This window comes from Grus americana, chromosome 1 (genome assembly GCF_028858705.1).
Source record: "Grus americana isolate bGruAme1 chromosome 1, bGruAme1.mat, whole genome shotgun sequence".
Taxonomy (NCBI): Eukaryota; Metazoa; Chordata; class Aves; order Gruiformes; family Gruidae; genus Grus; species Grus americana.
The window spans coordinates 68,656,474-68,674,293 of record NC_072852.1 but is presented as its reverse complement, the minus strand read 5'-3'; the positions used below and the strand labels follow the sequence as shown (position 1 = coordinate 68,674,293).

General features: G+C 41.7%; 2 protein-coding genes across 12 annotated transcripts in view; both read right to left on the bottom strand.

Annotated features, from left to right (window-relative positions):
• Positions 1-17,820, bottom strand: part of WNK1 (WNK lysine deficient protein kinase 1) — a 105,865-nt gene that overhangs the window by 24,158 nt on the left and 63,887 nt on the right. For 10 of the 11 annotated variants that reach the window (XM_054837840.1, XM_054837861.1, XM_054837851.1 and 7 more), the window contains 8 exons: positions 9,167-9,238; positions 8,410-8,559; positions 6,878-7,351; positions 5,472-5,753; positions 4,706-4,797; positions 3,982-4,144; positions 2,239-2,355; positions 706-879 (listed from right to left, as the gene is read on the bottom strand). In XM_054837840.1, the coding sequence (XP_054693815.1) occupies positions 706-879; positions 2,239-2,355; positions 3,982-4,144; positions 4,706-4,797; positions 5,472-5,753; positions 6,878-7,351; positions 8,410-8,559; positions 9,167-9,238 (1,524 nt within the window). The remainder of the gene's footprint in view (positions 1-705; positions 880-2,238; positions 2,356-3,981; positions 4,145-4,705; positions 4,798-5,471; positions 5,754-6,877; positions 7,352-8,409; positions 8,560-9,166; positions 9,239-17,820) is intronic. The other variant, XM_054837907.1, reaches the window with a different exon arrangement.
• Positions 9,245-17,476, bottom strand: LOC129211222 (uncharacterized). Its single transcript, XM_054837944.1, has 2 exons — positions 14,671-17,476; positions 9,245-12,898 (listed from the first exon to the last, which is right to left on the bottom strand). The coding sequence occupies exons 1-2, from the start codon at positions 14,908-14,910 to the stop codon at positions 11,636-11,638; spliced, it is 1,503 nt and encodes a 500-aa protein (XP_054693919.1). The 5' UTR covers positions 14,911-17,476; the 3' UTR covers positions 9,245-11,635.

Genomic DNA, 17,820 nt, shown 5'->3' with positions numbered 1-17,820 from the left:
CACAAGATAGTTCTTAAAATGCTAGCTTACTGAAACATGGGCATTTAAGGTAAGCAGTACCTTTGACCCAAGCACCATTACCAAACTAGTGGAATTCTGCCCAGATAAATGTCAGCTGGAGTGCTTTTGGAGCTTCTCAGCTTAGTGACAGTCAATATAACAAATTGATCTAAACACTCTGTTGTTAACTGGCAGTCCAATCGATTTCCTTAAACATTCCGCAGATAAATGGATGTTTCAAACTAGTTGTGGGTGGAAATAAGGCAGAGATTCAGGAAATGTCACCCCTTATTCCCAGCAAAGTTTCAAAACCCGTGTTTTCTAACCGAGCCATCCAAACTCTTAGTAGCTCAGTGGGCAGAGGGCTCAAGTCCAGGCCCTCAGTGTTTAGTGAGCAGCACAGGGCTGTCTCACAATAACCTCAAATCCAAGAAGCTTCAGCATTTAAGGCTGACTGTTTAGTGGACTGTTAGGAGATTCAGCAGCTTCAGAAGTGTTAGAACACAACAGAAAGCAAGAGATCTACATTATTTAGCTTTCTAAATGAGTTTTAAGCTCTCACCCTGATATGAAGCTTTCTCTTTTAATTATTAAGCTTTGATATTTCTCATTAAAAAGTTTCAGTTTCTAGCTAGCTCTACTCACAAAACCATACCACCCAAAATGGAAAATACAAATAGCTACAGCAATCTGTCCTTTACATACCTGCGACCCTGGAAAGAAGCCATCATCTTTTGTCCGCATACTCTCCAAACCCTGATCACCTTCTGGTTCCACACTTACATCCTCACTTAGCATTTCATCTGCTTTCTCAATAATCTCTCGTACCTGTTCTACAAAGGAGTCTCTCTCAGTTGCTAAAATAAACTCATTCTGCACCTGTAAAGACAACAAAGCAACAATCATTTTCCACAAATTATTTCAAAACTACATATTGAATAACCATCATTTACTTTCGGCGTTACTGTTTGTTCTCCCTTCACTGTTCTTATGCACAAGATAAAGATGGTGCCACCTTAAAGAAAAACAATTGTTTCTAAAATTAATCTCTAGGCACAGAAGTATTTGCCCTGGTTTACTCTCTGTTGTGGAAAAACATTCAATCTCACTTCTTCATCAAACTGTCACCTCAGTCTTTGCTTAGCACAGTGAAATTTAAAATTAGCAGCCTTATCTTACTGCAGTTCTTAATGTACCTTACATTGGATATAAAGAGCCACATTTAAAAGAAACTATAATATAAAAAAAAATTGAAAATTCTGTATTGCAAGATATGTCCTGTGCTTCTCTCTTTCCATGCCATATACAACTCCTACTCTATGCCGGTTGCACATCACCATGTTTGACTGTAGTACATAAATACAAATGTTGATTATGTTCCCTATGGGGGAGAGGAAAATTGTTCAGCATATATAGTTTCAATACATTGCATTGTTTTTTATAAAAATACATTCTGCTGCTTGTGTTGGAAGAAACAAGTTTAAAATGAATATTGCACAGGTGCCCAAGAAGCTGGCAAAGGATATATTGCTTTTTGTCACCCCCCCTTGCTTCGGTAACACTAAAGCCATCGGTTTCATTCAGATCATACCAGCCCAGCAATAAAAGTTTAAATTTAAAAAAAAAAAAAAATATGGACAGAGGTTCTATTCCATGCTACAAAGTACTCTCATTGAAACATATCTCTAGAGGGCAAGTTCTTTTCTATGCTTGACCATTATACATTGAATGGAAAGGGTTTTGCCTTTCAGCAAGTCAAAAGTAGCGTTGGTCATTACTGACTTTCAGAAACCAGAAAGCGATTCCCAAACTTTACTTTAAGGGCAGAATCTTGCAGTTTCAGTTGAGAACAAGAGCTAAAGACTCAAAGCTTAACTGTAAGATTTAAAGATCTAGCAATGCTTGCTCTTAGAAAAGCAAACAGATTTTAACCTGGTGCTTTCGGAAAGTTGTTTGCAGTTTTTCAAAAAATTTAAATTGCAAAAAATCAAAAGCAGATTTACTTGATAAAAATCACAATTCTAAGGTAAGAACTGATGCAAATTTTCAGTGAACTGAGTATGCAATATGAACTCTCAATTTGATACACCACTCTGTGCCCAGAGTCTCTAGTTGTGCTCACATACTAGTAAGGTGAGCACAGAGCAATTCTGAAACACAAATGAGAAAATAATACTGCTTATATGACTACTGTGATTAAGACTGGATTCAGTTCTCCATCTCTAAAATATATCTTACCATAATTGACGCTATTTCCTCAGGGTTGTCACCATCCAAATCAAATTTGAAAGTAACCATTTTCCGATTGTGTGTCTCTAGCTGGCATTCCACTACCCGATCACCTTTATTTGAAACCTAAAACAAAGAAAACAATAGTTCAAACCAAAAGCACGAGAATGTAAGACTTGTGCTTTAAAGCTGTGTTGGGTTTGCGTGGCAAGGTTTTGGTAGCAGGGGTGGGCTACAGGGGTGGCTTCTGTGAGAAGCTGCTAGAAGCTTCCCCTGTGTCTGACAGAGCCAATGCCAGCCGGCTCCAAGATGGACCCGCCTCTGGCCAAGGCCAAGCCAATCAGCGCCTCTGTGATAACATATTTAAGAAGGGAAACAAAACAGTTGGAGGCGCTTCTGCAACCGGAGGAGTGAGAAGAGGTAAGAGACTCTACAGACACCAAGGTCAGTGAAGAAGGAGGGGGAGGAGGTGCTCCAGGCGCCGGAGCAGAGATCCCCCTGCAGCCCGTGGTGAAGACCATGGTGAGGCAGGCTGTCCCCCTGCAGCCCATGGAGGAAGGATGAGGGGGTGTAGAGATTCCACCTGCAGCCTGTGGAGGACCCCATGCTGGAGCAGGTGGAGGCACCTGAAGGAGGCTGTGGCCCGTGGGAAGCCCATGCTGGAGCAAGTTCCTGGCCAGATCTGTGGACCCATGCAGAGGGGAGCCCACACCAGGGCAGGTTTGCTGGCAGGACTTGTGACCTCGTGGGGGACCCCACGCTGGAGCAGTTTGCTCCTGAAGGTCTGCACCCCGTGGGAGAGACCACGCTTCGTGAAGGACTGTAGCCTGTGGGAGAGACTCCGTGTTGGAGCAGGGGAACGTTGAGAGGAGTCCTCCCCCTGAGGACAAAGAAGCGGCAGAGACAATGTGTGCTGAACTGACCGCAACCTCCATTCCCCGCCCCGCTGTGCCACTGAGGGGGGAGGAGGTTGAAGCCGGGAGTGAAGTTGAGCCTGGGAAGATGGGAGGGGTGGGGGGAGGTGTTTTAAGACTCGATTTTCTCATTCCTCTACTCTGTTTTGCTTAGTAATAAATTAGATGAATCTCCTCTCTACGTTCAGTCTGTTTTGCTCGTGACGGTAATTAGTGAGTGATCTCTCCCTGTCCTTATCTCGACCCAAGCCTTTTGTTACACTTCTCCTCCCCCTCCCGCTGGGCGAGGGGTGAGTGAGCGGCCGCGTGGCACCCAGCTACCGGCTGGGCCTAAACCATGACAAAAGCTCACAGAGGTAGACCAATGGTACTGCTCCAATACAAACACATTCTCTCTTTCTGGTCTCATAAATGGTGCCATGTACAGCATCATTTTTTCTGAGGATCTGCCAATTACTCAACCCTCCAAGCTCACCCTGTCCACATTTTTCTCTAGAATTCCTGATGTTCCCTTGTTTCTTTCTAGCTTACAGGTCAGGTCACTGGTCTAGCTTAACTAGTAAGACTAACTCAAATATTCTAGAATAGTCTGTGGAATCACTCATGGCTAAGCAAGCCAATTTTGCCATATTTGATGCTCCAAAAATCTCTTAATAGATACATTTGGAATGCTGACTCCAAAAGCAGAAGAAATACACTGGATAGCTTGTATGCTCAGAGGTGGTGGTGGGGGAAACAAGACCACACAAGAGACACATTCCTCAAAGAAAAGAGAATTTTGAAGCTTAAAAAAGGCGTCATCACTACCAAACAATCACTAAAATATAAAAATACTCACATTTAGGATTCTTAGTTTTGGCCTAGCAGTCTTCTCATGGCGAGAACGACTACGGACAGACCTCCGCATATGACGTTTAGTAGTCCTCCCTTCATGCCTTCCGCTAGAAGCTGGAACATTCTCATTGCCATCACTCAATCCTGAAGCAACATCGGAATGTGCACTAAAAAACCCAACAACTTTACATTAGCATCCATGCACTCCGTAACTGCAACAATACAGTTTTACCCTACCAGATGTATTCTCTTCTGGATAGCAGTAGATGCCTGTTAATCACGAAACAGGGGAGAAGAGTCCTGTCAACACTTAGGGTTGCTTGAATAGCAGTTCTAACAGTAATTATTTAGCTACATCTCTCTTGCAAACGGAGTTATACAAATATATCTTCTGAATATGTCTTCAAGCTATTCGGAGTTTGAATTCTGTTTAAGTGCCAAAAGGACAGAAAAACATCCCTTATGATCCATTTGACATGACAAATAAAGTATTAGAATTTAAATCACTATATACAATCCTCTCTCCACACCCTGCTGTAAATCAAAACTTCCTCCAACTCTCATAAGCCTATTTTTCTTCCAGGAAGTTTATTTCCTCACATCCTCAGAAATACCCTCTGTGAAAAAAGAAATCCCTGGTGAAAATAGATACCTAAAGATCACCCAAGGAAGAATAATCTAACACATGACATTGAAATTCAGTTTGGTGAAAAGAAAACAGTACTTACCTATCCATAGAGGAAGCCAAAGGGGTAGACTGAGCAGGCTGTGTTGCTGGAAGAGTCTCTGAAGGAGCAGTCTGTGAGACTCCCTGAGTACCCTATGGATAGAAACCTACATCAAGAATCCCCCCCAGGGAATACCATTCCAAGTAACCCAGTAGTCTTCACTGTTTCCTCCCAAATCAGTTGAAAGCTAAAAGCACTACCTTTTTAGAACTTCAAACAGCTGGCATCTAGACAGCTCTGATTTACAAAAGATTTTAGAGCAAACTGCAGTGAAGCAAATCATCATCTGGGGAGGGGTAAGGAGAGGAAGTCAGCCATCCTTTCTACTGCTGCGTGTCACTACAGTTTGCCATGCAGCCACAGTCTTACTAACAGAATGTGCAAAAGGCAAGCCAATGCAGAACAGAAAGACAATTAAAATTCTCCCTAGCAAGAACAACGCTGCAGGGAATAGGCATAAGACAGATTCTCAAGGGCTACCGGTTGCAGTTTGTCTTTGATAAGGCAAAAATGTTCTACAGTACTAGCAAGAAGTGAAGTGTTAACAGGTTTTTGCCTGCAGGATGCACACTCACTTCCCAACAGAACAACCAGTGGCAACAAGGTCCCCACATTGGCATGACATTCTGCTGTAAGAAAAAGGTCATTTGAAAGATTAATTTCCAACTGAAGACAAGCATGGAAGGCATTAGTTCCCCACACATATACACTGTTGCATTATTCAAACACCCTAAATGTATTGTTACATTATATTCAACATATTTACCTCCAAAACTGCCTGCTGCGAGGAGGCAGATGAGGCCTGTTGTGCTAAACTCACTGTAGGCTGGGGCACTTGAACCTGTCCTCCTAGGCTGCCCATGGGAACTAAAACGTTCTGCTCCACATACGGCTGCACGACAGGAGCAAGATAGCCCGGCTGAGCCATTGCATCTGCGGTTAAGGGAGGGGACAGTACGGCAGAAGGAATGCTAACAGAGGCCACGGCAGAGGAAGATGCAACATTTGAGTCGCCTGGGTATTGAGGTGGCAGCCGAGATGGGAAGCCCTGCAATAGAAATGAGCGAGTCAAGTTAGTGAATGTCAGAGCTCATTAGGAAACAAGAGAATAAAAAAGTATCAGTTTCAGGGGCATGTTCCAACCTTCCGTACTTGTTCAAGCACTCCCAAAGACTACTTTCCCAGAGAAGCAGAGCAAACTGTTCATGTAGCCAAAGCTCAGCTTGCGAGTCACCATGCTTCAACAAGCAAATTCCCACTCAAAGTTCCAAGTCTTTGGCAAAACAATCTTCATCTCCCAATGCCTGCAGTTGTCTGTTTGGCTTAATGTTTTAAGGGCTAAGACTTGAAACGAATTTCAAGAATTTTCAGGCTGAACAACTACTGCTTAGAAGATGTTATGCAACTGCTGCCGATTCTTGAGTCTAATAGCAAAAATGCTCATGTTCTTCCTGTCGTCTCGTAATGAGTTGACCCAGGAACATTCCTACACGCCACTTCTGTTCTACAGCGCTCCTTATAACCCCAGTGCAGATATTTCTACATCTATACAACTTTTGTTCTAGAAGAACAATCATATGTTGACTCACTATTTTTGTCACTATTCAGATTGGCATTTTTACAGTGATTGCACAAAGTGGCTGAAGCAGTCTGTGCCCAACAGTCTGGAATTTCACAACTAGCATCAGGTACTTACGTCACATTCAAGATCCATACCATCTGACTTATTTCTAGAAAATCCGCGTCCCTCCTCCCCACTTCCCTTCTCAGACTTGGAATGAAATACTGCCATTGCTGAATAAGCTGCCATTGATTTTCTTTCCAACACACATCCCCCATTTTTAAAATCACAATTATTTTTGTTTTCCAAGTTGACAAATCTCTTGGATGTACAGCTGTCCTCTTTCACACAGTGGCTGACCAAAGTCCTGCACTATGATTCTGTCATTTTAGACAAATTCCATTGCCAAATATTAAAAACTCAAAACACCAGGGTGTCCAAGGACTTCTCCCCCTCCCCAAAATGGACTTTTACCACGCAACAGAATTCATCTTTGTGGTATAATGGCTCTCTTATGAGAAGTGAGTTGGCCAGGGCACACAGTTCAGATCTGGTACCTTAGAGGAACAGGTAAAAATGTGGAGAAGAGCTCTGCTGGCTTGCAACTATACCTGGTAAAGAGCATCTCCAGCAGGAAGTGAAGCTTCAGCAGCTTGTCCAATGCTGACTGGCAATCCCACGGACTGGACAGCCGGCTGCAGGAGCTGCGGGAGAACCTGGCTGGGCAACTGAGCCACAGGCTGCATCAGTGTGGGAAGCTGGCTAGGGACAACAGTTGATCCTACAGGGACAGCGGTTGCCGCAGCAGATGTTGCCAGTGTGAGCAATGGCTGATTCATGCCAGCTGCCATTGAGATGGGCAGTGACTGGAAACCTGGCTGGGCCACTGACACATGAGGAGCTGCTACGGGCAACTGAGAGACTGAGAACTGGGGAACCATGGAAGTTGGCAAGGGCTGTCCCATGGGTAGAAAATGAGAGCCAATGGGGACTGATGGGGCAACTGAAGGCTGAGGGAGAGAAGGTGCTGCAACAGGTAATTGAGGCTCGCCTTGGATGATCGACACTGGTTGGGAAACAGGAAGCTGGGGAGGTAAAGAAAATAGAGATAGATTTTTTTTTTTTTTTAAAGCAGGGTTGCAGAAAGCAGAATTTTTACGCATTAGTCAAAGAAAGAATTATTCAAGTTACAGCACTCTGTTAGAGTGGGTGGGGAGCACAGTTGGCAGAGTGGCTGGGAAGTTGGCTGGAGTTCCAAAAGGTCCTCACTTTGCAACACTTCCCCTGAAGAACCCAACAGGCTCTTGAAACAGACACTCACAGAGGGTGAAAGAGCAATGTTTGAATACCCTGAAGCACTGACTTGTGCATAAACAGAATCGAATTCCCCTCAACTCTGTCCCCAGAGCCAAACCTGCCTTCTTACAAGAAAGAAGTGCAAATCTTTCAACAAATCTGTCAGCTTTGGGTATGGGGACTAAAGCAATGGAGAATAAAAAGCCACTGTGCCAGTGTTTAGAGAATGGCAGGGGATATGTCAATTAAAGCCAGCAAATGATGCAACTGGAAAGGCAGTTTAGATGAACAAGCAACAAAACAACAATTTTAAAAACAAAATCAAGGCTCACATGTTCAAGATAGAGATATGAGCCACAATGAAGTAATACTCAGTAACAGAAGCTTCTTGACCAGGGAGTAAAGGAGAAGAGCTGAATAAGAAAGATGACAGAGTGGAGAAGGCAGTCCTTATGGTTCACTACCTAAATAAGTGAACGTTTTACACACATAACGGTGCAGAAGATAGACATTGATGGGAAGCAGAGAAATGACAAGTTCCTGAAAATCCATTCATAATATACCATTCATCAATATGCCTCACGATATTTTTGACAATTTAAAGATCTTTGTGCATGGAAGTGCTAGCCCTCCCTCAAATTACTCACGACTGCCACGTGTGAAAGAAAGGGTTTCCAACACATTTTCCAACAAAATTGACAGTTGTAGTACACCAAGAATACTATTATCTGGATGAATGTTTTGGAACCATTAGAGAAGATGACAAAAGTGAAAGTAGCAGCATGTTGAATTTGCCAGCTGTGAAGAAGAAAAAAAGTCTTCTGCTACAAAGAAGAGTTTTGTTTACCTGTGTCCCAGTTGCTGCCTGAGGCATTGGCATAATCTGTGAAGTTTGAGTTTGAGAGACAGTTTGTGTGGGAGTGGCGCCAGCAGAAACTGATGGCTGCTGCAGCTGGTATTGTCCAGGCTGTTGGGAAGAGGCTGGCTGCTGTGCATTCTGTAGTAGGGAAAAAGAGGCAGAAGCTATTTTTTTTCCCCCCACAGAAGTTTTTAAAGCATATCCTACTTAAATTCTACTTTTTGCTCCTTCATAAGTGACATCAGCAGTTCTTCTGACTACGCTGAGTCACTTAAGCTTTAGCAATTACTAATTAGCATTACTAATACAACTCCATTATCAGCACCAAATCTTGCAATAGAATTATTTCACCTGTGAAAACAAGAATGAAGACTCTATAAAGGAAGAAAAGGCAGTTAAGAGAAGAGGATGTGGCAGAAGATAGTATTTCCAGTTAGAAGAAATCATGAGAATGAAGTCTGCCTGTCTAGACAGTCTAACTTGCAAATCCTGACAAGCTCAGGTGGAAGTTGGGGAAGACAGACACATGAAAACAAGCACGAACATGATTCCAAAAATAAATTTCAGAAAGTCAATGAAGTTAACCTCATCATATGTTAGATTGGGTGAGAACCACAGGATTCCTTTATTTTTGTCCAAAACTAAGGGTTGAAAGGGGGACAGAGGTAGTCAATTGCTCTTAAAGAGTCATAAAAATCCTACACTAACAGTAATTTATTCCTGCATTTAGGGACTGTGATCTTACCTGCTGAGTGTGTTGGGTAGGCTGGGATGGCACCGATGCACTGCTTGAGGCTGACTGACCTTGCACCTGCGTCTGGAGGAGAAAAAAACCACAGAATCAGCTTAAAAATCCCTACGGTTTTTGCAGCAGGCAGTTAAAATCATCTCTGCCTGGAATGATCTGATTGGAGTAGGTTTCTAGCTGTCCTTTTGGACAAGCAGTCCTATTGGCCAAATTCCACTACGACAACCAGAACAAAGCAGAGCCATCTAGAAAATTATGGAACTCCATTTTAAGTCTTCCAAAACAACCAACACAGAAAGTCTTTGCAACCCATGTGCCCCTCAACATGAGACAGATCAGCCTACCAGCTTCTTCTTCCACTGATGATGCTTTAAGAGCAGGATGCCTTGGTACGATAACTGGAAACAGAGGCATTACGTTTTACCTTTACATGTGTTCTAAACACCGTTAGGTGGGGGGATAGAAGGAGGTTAGAAGGAAACAAAACTATCTGTTAAAAAAAAAATCAAAGATGTACAGAATTCTAGACCAATAACAAAGTACTTGATATATGTACACATCATGAGTTCCCTTTGAGAAGCATGTCAAAATACAAGCTAGAAATCATTTCCAGACTCACTAATATTCAAAGGCTACCAAGAATTGGATGTTGAAGAATCTGGGTGTCCACATATAGCTAAGACAGAATTTCTGAATGAATAAGCAACAAAACAACAACAAAAAAAAATTCAATGAGTGGCATACAAATGAATGTGGAAGATGTAGAGGAAAATGGAATGGACTGTCATCATTATTTCTGTGGCCGACATTTTTTATCAGATCCCAAGATTTTCATCATTATTTCTGTGGCCATTATATTTTTTTATCAGATCCCGGGAGACACCTAGACAAAGACCTCCAGATGAGTTCCCTGAGCATGCACTGCTTTGGTGAACTGCCGTTGTAAGAAACAGATCTGAAAATTCCTTCATGCTGTGATCATTCAGCTTGTAGAAGCTTATTAGGAACAAGTTTATTAAAATTACATACTACTATAATTATAGAAACTTTGGGGAAAGCAGACTGCCAATGAAAAGAATCATTATTTTCTTTGGTGTTTTAGAAGCTTGAGGCCCTCATTGGCTAGGATCTAAAGGTGTGCTGTATCCCATGCTGCAACATCTGTTCACATTGCCACAGTTTGTGCTTCAAATTCTGATCTTTTAATGAATTAGATAAAAAAAAAAAATCTCAGAACTTTTATTCTCTAAAGTAATCATGATCCCTTATTGTGTTTTTCAGATGTATTTTACATCCATCAGAAGTCACCTCCTGAAGTTTAACAGAGGTGGTTTATGGAGAAACAATCCCCAAGTAATTTTCAAACTTCTTGTGTAGCAGCTTCACTTCACAAGTTCTCCTACAGCATAGAAATAACTATCTATTAGACTAATTATTAAAGCTGCTTCAGCTTTAATAAAACACCTTTATTATCCCATACAGAAAGCCTTAAAATACTTAGTTCTTGATCTTACCACAAAAAGCAAAAAGATTCTCCTCCAGCTCCTTCACACAAATCCCAAAGTTGCTAATACTCCAATAACTAACGTCAGGGAGCCCCCAATTCCAAGAATAGGGGTAAGAGAGAAGTCTAAAATAAATCCTCTCTTTTCACAAAAAACACCTTATGAAAAGTTTCAGACTACAAATGCAGACACAATGTATATACACATACACCTCACAGTCACAGTGCACAAATGCGTTACTGACTATTCCAAGTGCGAATACCATATATGCTGATGGGACACGTACCTCTAAGCTTCAGGCCTCAAATTTTGCTTTTTAAAAGGACACCATATTCTAGGCATATAAGGAAGCAACACTTATTAGCAACAGTTGTTTGTGCCACTAATTTACTACTCATTGTTTAGTTTCTTTTATGATCCTACATTTCCAAAACCATGTACACATACATAATATAGCTCCTTCCATTCCTCTCTTCCCACTTTCTTCCCTCAAGCCTAGAAAAAGCTCTTGCATTTTGGACAGTCACCAAATTAACCTTAGTGATGTCTAATGAAACATTATTAATACGCAAGTTCAACTTCAAATAACACATTCTCATAAATGGCTAAGGAGCAGGAACAAAAATACAAAGCAAGTTTTACTATCACTGCTGATTCAAACTGCGGAGAAAATACATTTCATTAAACCCATTGTTTAAAAGCCAATTTGGTACTCCAGCTATCTCTTGCCAAAAGAAAAACCATTTGTTACCCTTAACACAAAAGCCCTACCAGTATTTCAGCTGAAGCTGAACACAGACCAAATGGTTGCTGATGCCTCATTATTTCATTGCAACCTGGTAAGTAAAGAGATCCCGGTATGCTACTGACTTGGTGGCAAGACACCCCCATGAACACTGATACTTAGAACCCCATGGAGCAAGTCTAAGAACAAGGGTCCCCTTTAAGTGCAAGGTATGACTTATAAAAAGCAGAGACATGCTAGAAGGGTTGCTCCTGTAACCTGAGGATAGAGTGAAGGTGGTCCTGATGAAAGCGAGGTGGACAAGGCCTGCTGAGTTGAGGCTCCCTGGGGGAAGCAGATGAAGAGCTGCGACTCTTGCAATACCTTCTGAGGCAGCTGAACAATGGGCAATGAGAAGTCTGAACCAAAAGCAGAAGATGATCCCCCTGTAGGGGGAGGAGATTGGAAATCGCCAGTGTCAGAGGAAGTCAGCTGTGAGGAATCACTGGAGTATTCTGGGCTTCCTTCCGGCCAGCTCCGCCTGGCAGAGCCCCCTCTGGGACCTGCTAACTCAGGACCAAGATAGTTACACTGCTCCTCTGTCACAGGCTGAAGCCGACTGTGCGACCCTATGCCTTGAGTGGATTCCTCTTGACTGGTCTCCATAGAGCCCCGGCGACTTCTGTAGACCCGCTGGGGTAAAACTGCCCCTTCTGCTGGAGCAGAAGTCGGTGTGTGCACATGGAACTCAAAGACACAGCTTGCTCTGCCATCACCACTGTGAGAGAGCACAGCCGGGGCAGAGTGTGGAACAAATACCTGGTGGAATGTCATCTGAGCAGGATCTGCACTCAGAGGAGCTGAAACACTGGATAATGGAGAAAGGGGACCCATCCCAGAATCCAGCCTCAGGTTCTGAATATGTCTTGCCAGGTATGTTTGCCCCGATTGAAAGTCGAACACAGAGCTTTGTGGAGGACCACCTTGCCCATGGTTTGACTCAGAGACCTGCTTCAAATGTTGTTCAGTCGCATGAGAGTTATAAGCTACTTGATCATACTGCTCCGATACCTGTGATGGATAGTGCATGCCCACCAAATATACAGCTTCTGGATGCATTCTGTAGTGAGCATCCTCTGGAGGTGTTGGTCCAGATCTATAGTCACTGTGGACAGGAGCTGGCTCAAACACAGGATTAACTTGCACATGCAGAGGCTCTCCAGCGACTCTCTGAGCTGCTGTGCCCAGCATAACGAATGCCTCTGGTGTCCAATTGGTGGGACTACCACCAGGTGGAACTAAATTCTGGCCAGTCTTCAGCAATGGCTGGAAGTGGCAAGTTTGGGCTTCCAAAAATGAAGTGCTCTTGCGTCGCTGAGCAACTGCCACCTTCGGCGGGCAGACAGGTGGTGGCGAGAAAGACACCGGCCGTTCATGAACGGTTGGGAAAAATATCTGTGAATCTGGGAACGTTGGTGTTCCCCCACGCGGATGCTGAGGCTGTATTGACATGAACAAGACAAGTAATTCATACATTAAAAGTGAAAGCACATCAACACGCACAGTTCACTAGGCAGTTCTGTGAAGTAACTTTATAGAATGACTACTCAATTCATGGTCAAAAACATACAATACTTAGGAAATTTAGGTGAGTTGTAAATATCCATTAAATACATCCATGGCAGGCATAGCTACAAATGGAAATATTTGCTTGGGTTAGAGCTGCTTTTCCAGTCCAATTCCAATAATTCACAAAAATAAAACAGTTTTTCTCCTGACAACATAATTAGATTTGTTGTCACAGGCTACCCATTGTGATCAGTGCTCAAAAGCCAATCAAACCTCTGAGGTTATTGCCATATGGGGATTATGAAAATTCAGAACTTGGTATCAGCAACAATACAGAGCCTCTAGATTGCATTTAGAAGATAAAATGTTATTAAATCTTCATATTATCCAATGCAAAAACCACAGTGCTAGTGTCCTGTCAGGAGTGCTCTGTATGCAATCTCGGGAGCTAAAGAGAAACTTTTTATGAGACAGAATTGAACCATTCCAGCCCACAGATGAAAAAAATGTATGATAAAACTGCAGAGCCTTTCGATTCTGCCCAATTTGATCATGTCTCTTGATCCATTTAATCACTTCTGATCATACCTTTTCACGTAGGAAATTAGCACTCACTGAAACAAACCTAACTCTTGCTTGGACAATAAAACATTCACAGGTTTAATAACAGCAGAGTCTGCAGGCAATTCCAATCCATCTGATGTACTACTTCACATGAGGCTTATTTTATTTAAGATTTGGAGGGAAAATTTCATTAAAGAGAGTTCTATGTAAGAATATCAAACAACTTTGTAATTATCTGGTTTTTCGTCTCTGCCCACAGTATGCTGAGAGACAACATATTATCAACCCTGAAGGGAAAAAAAAATACTCAAGCATCAGTAGCAAATATACTGTCTTTAAGACAGATGCCATTTATGGCTTTTTCAAGTTGCTGTTTCCACATTGTTCTGTTTCTCCCCAGCCCCTTTTTGCTGGAAAAGCAGCAGCAAATTTCCATATTGACCAACACTAACAAGAAGGTCCTACAGGATGAAGAACTCTTCCTATGTTCTGAAAACTAGTGCCACATACTTCAGTTAAAGAAGTGTTTCTCAAAATTTATTTCATGTAAATCAAAGTCCAAAACTGAACACAGACTACCTCCTGTCCTGCAAGCTCTCTCGCATCTAACCTTCTGAGAAACATGAAACAATGGCTTCTTCCCATCAAGAAGCAACTGAAGTGGCCTTTCTGATTAAGACTTACAGAAAAATCCTCAAAAGTATTCATACTCTGAATTTCTAGTATCACTACCATAGCTAGCCAAACCTTTAAAATAACCAGCCACAGCAGCCAAGCTTTAAAAACTGGTTGTTTTCCACAGGGCTTAATTAACATTCAATGCTTGCTTAGAAGTTGGAAAATAAGAAGCTGGTCTTCTGATTTAAGGGGATAAGAACTAGTCTTCCCTTTACCTTCTGTGGTACAATTGGGTAACTCACATTTATAACATCCTAAAATACAAAAAAAAACAAATGGTCAGCCACCGTTTTGATAATGTTTAAGTGTACTGCTTCCCAAAAAAGATCAACGTTCCAGCAGCACAGTATAAGGAATAAGGAATCAGCTCTTCATTTTCTCATTTTAAAAGTGCCCGAAGCCCAGGATGTATTTAACGATAACTTATCTTACGGTGCCAGGAGGCAAATGGTAACACATACAGGACTGACAGAGAGGGAGGGCAGGCTGGAGCGTCGATGCTTGCGTGGACAGGCAGAGTGCATGGGCAGGACACTTTCCAGGGCTTTAGAAAGCTTTTCTGCAAAGGTTTCTTCAGGGACAGTCCGAAGGTAGAAAGGAGAAAGAGGTGCAGACAGCGCTGGTGGTGGGGTGCAAGGAGCACTGAGAGGGATGCAGGACATAGAGGGAAGAGCAGGAAGGTGGGGGACACAAACTGACATGCTACGACCACGTTGAGGCTAAAGGAGGAAAACAAAAGTTAAGAATTGAACACTTCAAAAAAATGAAAAACAAAACCAGCAAAAACTATAATGAGGTAGAAAAGAAATGCAGACACACAATGAGAGGCCCAATACTGACTACTACGTGTGCAAGAAGATATGGGAAATGCTGAATGGATGCTAACACACACTGGAAACAGATTATGTGCAACTCTGAGGATCCAAGCTTGCTCTAGGTTACTGAGCAGTGTGGGAAGTTCCCTAGTACCCTTACAAGAAGCATGTGGAAGGCAGAACTGACGGGAAAGAATATTTTCTCTGGGACCACTGATGTGGCCCATACTGTGTGTACTCACAGCATCTGGTAGTCTGACAAACAAAAAAAAAAAACTGAACAGAAACTGATGAGCTTTCAAACATTCATTCTCAGTTTAGTGAGTGGATGTGTGTTTATACATAACACCTCACCAGTCTCTCTGCTCGGGCACTTCCCTACCTGAATTATGTGGACTAACTGTATGCAGCTGGCTCCTTATTAACTAAAACATTACCATAAAAATTTAAACTTCACACATTCTACATCAATTATGGGAAAAAAAAGTTGGTTTAATGTGTGGAAAATTCAGTAAAATTAGTGTTGGACAAGCATTTTCCAGACACTGGGCCAATATAAGCATCAGGATTTTGTAATCTTGCCACAATCCAGAAGGCCATAGGTCAAAATCCAACCAAATTGGAAGAATCAGAATTAGGTTTTGGGGTTTTTTTTTAATTGTTGCTTTTTTTGGTGTGGTTGGTTTTTTTGTTTATTTGTGGAGGTTTTTTAAGTGAATGGAAAGATGATGTTTTAAAGAGGCAGTCTTCAACTGCAGGTTTTCATTCTCTAATGGTATATGCCTCTTATGGATGTAATCTACAATTTCTTAACATAACTGAAATCAAATACAGACCTCCAGGGAAAAAAACCTCAAGATATCCAGTGGAGATCTGATTTTAAAGATTTCTGATGTGAGAAATCTTGCTAGACTCCTCAAAAATTTAGGAGAGAGGCATAAGGGAACTCAAAGGGTTAAATAAATACTTTACCCATAATCTTCACCTGCTCCAAGGCAGGACCAGTTACATATGTGATTCCTGACTCAAATTTATCTAAACTGTTCAGAAATATCTCCAGTGATAGTTAACTGTTCTTGTTGGTTAGGGAAAAAAAAAAAAAAAAGAACCCTTCCCAAACAATAATTCCATGCTGCAATTTAGGTTTATTATTTCTTATTCTATCTGACAACAATGTTGTGATCTGATGAGCCTCCTTCTATTTTACAGCAGCCTTTACAGCTTTCTCCTCAAGCTCATCTTTCACAGGCTCAGCTTAACTATTTCAGTCTTCCCACATAAACCATGTTTTCTGTATTTCTGGTAGGGGTTTTTTTGTAACTCTCCTCTGAATTCTCTCCCAATTCACCCTCAAGCAGGGTGTCCAGGATAGACTTACCAATGACCAAAAGCAGAACTACTTCACATAAGATGAGGTTTGCCTTTTTCACAACAGCATGATGTTTTTGACCATGTCCAGCTGGTGGTCCAGTGTAATCCCTGACTTTTTTCTTTTTTTTTTTTTTTTTTGGCAGCTTTGCTGCCTAGTCATTTGCTGCTCATCCTGTCCTTGTGTAGTTCATTATTCCTGTCTAAGCATGAACCTTGTTCTTGTCCTGATTGAACTGTGTTCTATTTCTTTTTAAGGCCATTTCTCCAGTTGTCAGTACCATTCTGACTTGTCATCCTGTCTTTCCAAAAAACATTTAGTAGTTCCTGTAGTGTTCTACTCCGTTCTGTCAAGCTCCTGGTACCAGTGTCATCATCATAGAGCACGAGCACATTTAAACAGTGAACTAAACAGCTTTACTACACCTCTATCACATGTTTGTTCTCCCATTCCCTGTCAAAAGATTATGGTCTTTCAAGCTGGAAGCTAGCCATCCAAAGACAGGGAAATGGCTCCTGGTCCAATATATGCCCACACATCAAAATATGGCTTAGCCAGAACAAGAGCTTATTTAGAGGGATTAAAACCTCATTTGATCAAAGACTAGCAGTACCACACGCTTCAGGTTAAATGCCTTTGAAAAAGATGGAGATACTTTGCTTGTGAGCAAAACCAGCGTGTTTTCCAATAAACTAGTAACACCAATGATTCTGTAATAAAGCCTACAACCACAGGTACCAAAAAAAGTGAGGACTCTCAGTCTTTAAGTGTCACATCTTCTCCCTTGTGGTATTACTACATTATACCATAATGTCTCTGCCTCAGGCTTAGATTTTTATTTGTGTAAAAAACAAGTGACAAGGGAACCACTGAAGACAATATAACAGTAGCAGAAGTTCTACTCCAGGGTTAGAATAGATTTCTGCATACTCTCATACTCAGATCTAAAAACATACCAAGGAAAAAAACATACCAAAATAAAAGGGCAACACAAATGAACATAGTAGGAAAAGTATTTGTGCCCAGTGCAGACTTTCCAGGGAAAAAGAATACGCATGGCAACTGATGAGCAAATCAACACAAGCTAGAAATAAAATTGGGAACAAGGGTATGGGGTCTTTTCAGTCTGGAGTTCTCACATGCAGCATTCTATAACAGTTAAAAAAATCTTACCTGCAGAATCTGTAATCAAAGCCTCACAGAACATGTACAGCAATTTCATACTTATATAGTAGCTCAAATTATTCTAATCCCTTCTTCAAATCAAACCAACAACTTGATCCCTGGTAACTTCATATACACACACCATCTTCCATGTTAGATTAAATGCTTAATTCCATGCGATAGTCTTGTTCTGAGGATGTTACTTCCATCCATAAAAGACCTAATCCATCATTCTGCTTAAGTGCCCTCAAAATTAAATAAAA

Bases quoted from the DNA above. Each gene is read 5' to 3' on its own strand.
- LOC129211222 (XM_054837944.1), bottom strand. From the start codon at position 14,910: ATGTCAGTTTGTGTCCCCCACCTTCCTGCTCTTCCCTCTATGTCCTGC. The intron at 12,899-14,670 runs GTATGTGTTACC...ATGTCAATACAG, and splicing joins CCTCCCTCTCTGTCAGTCCT to CCTCAGCATCCGCGTGGGGG.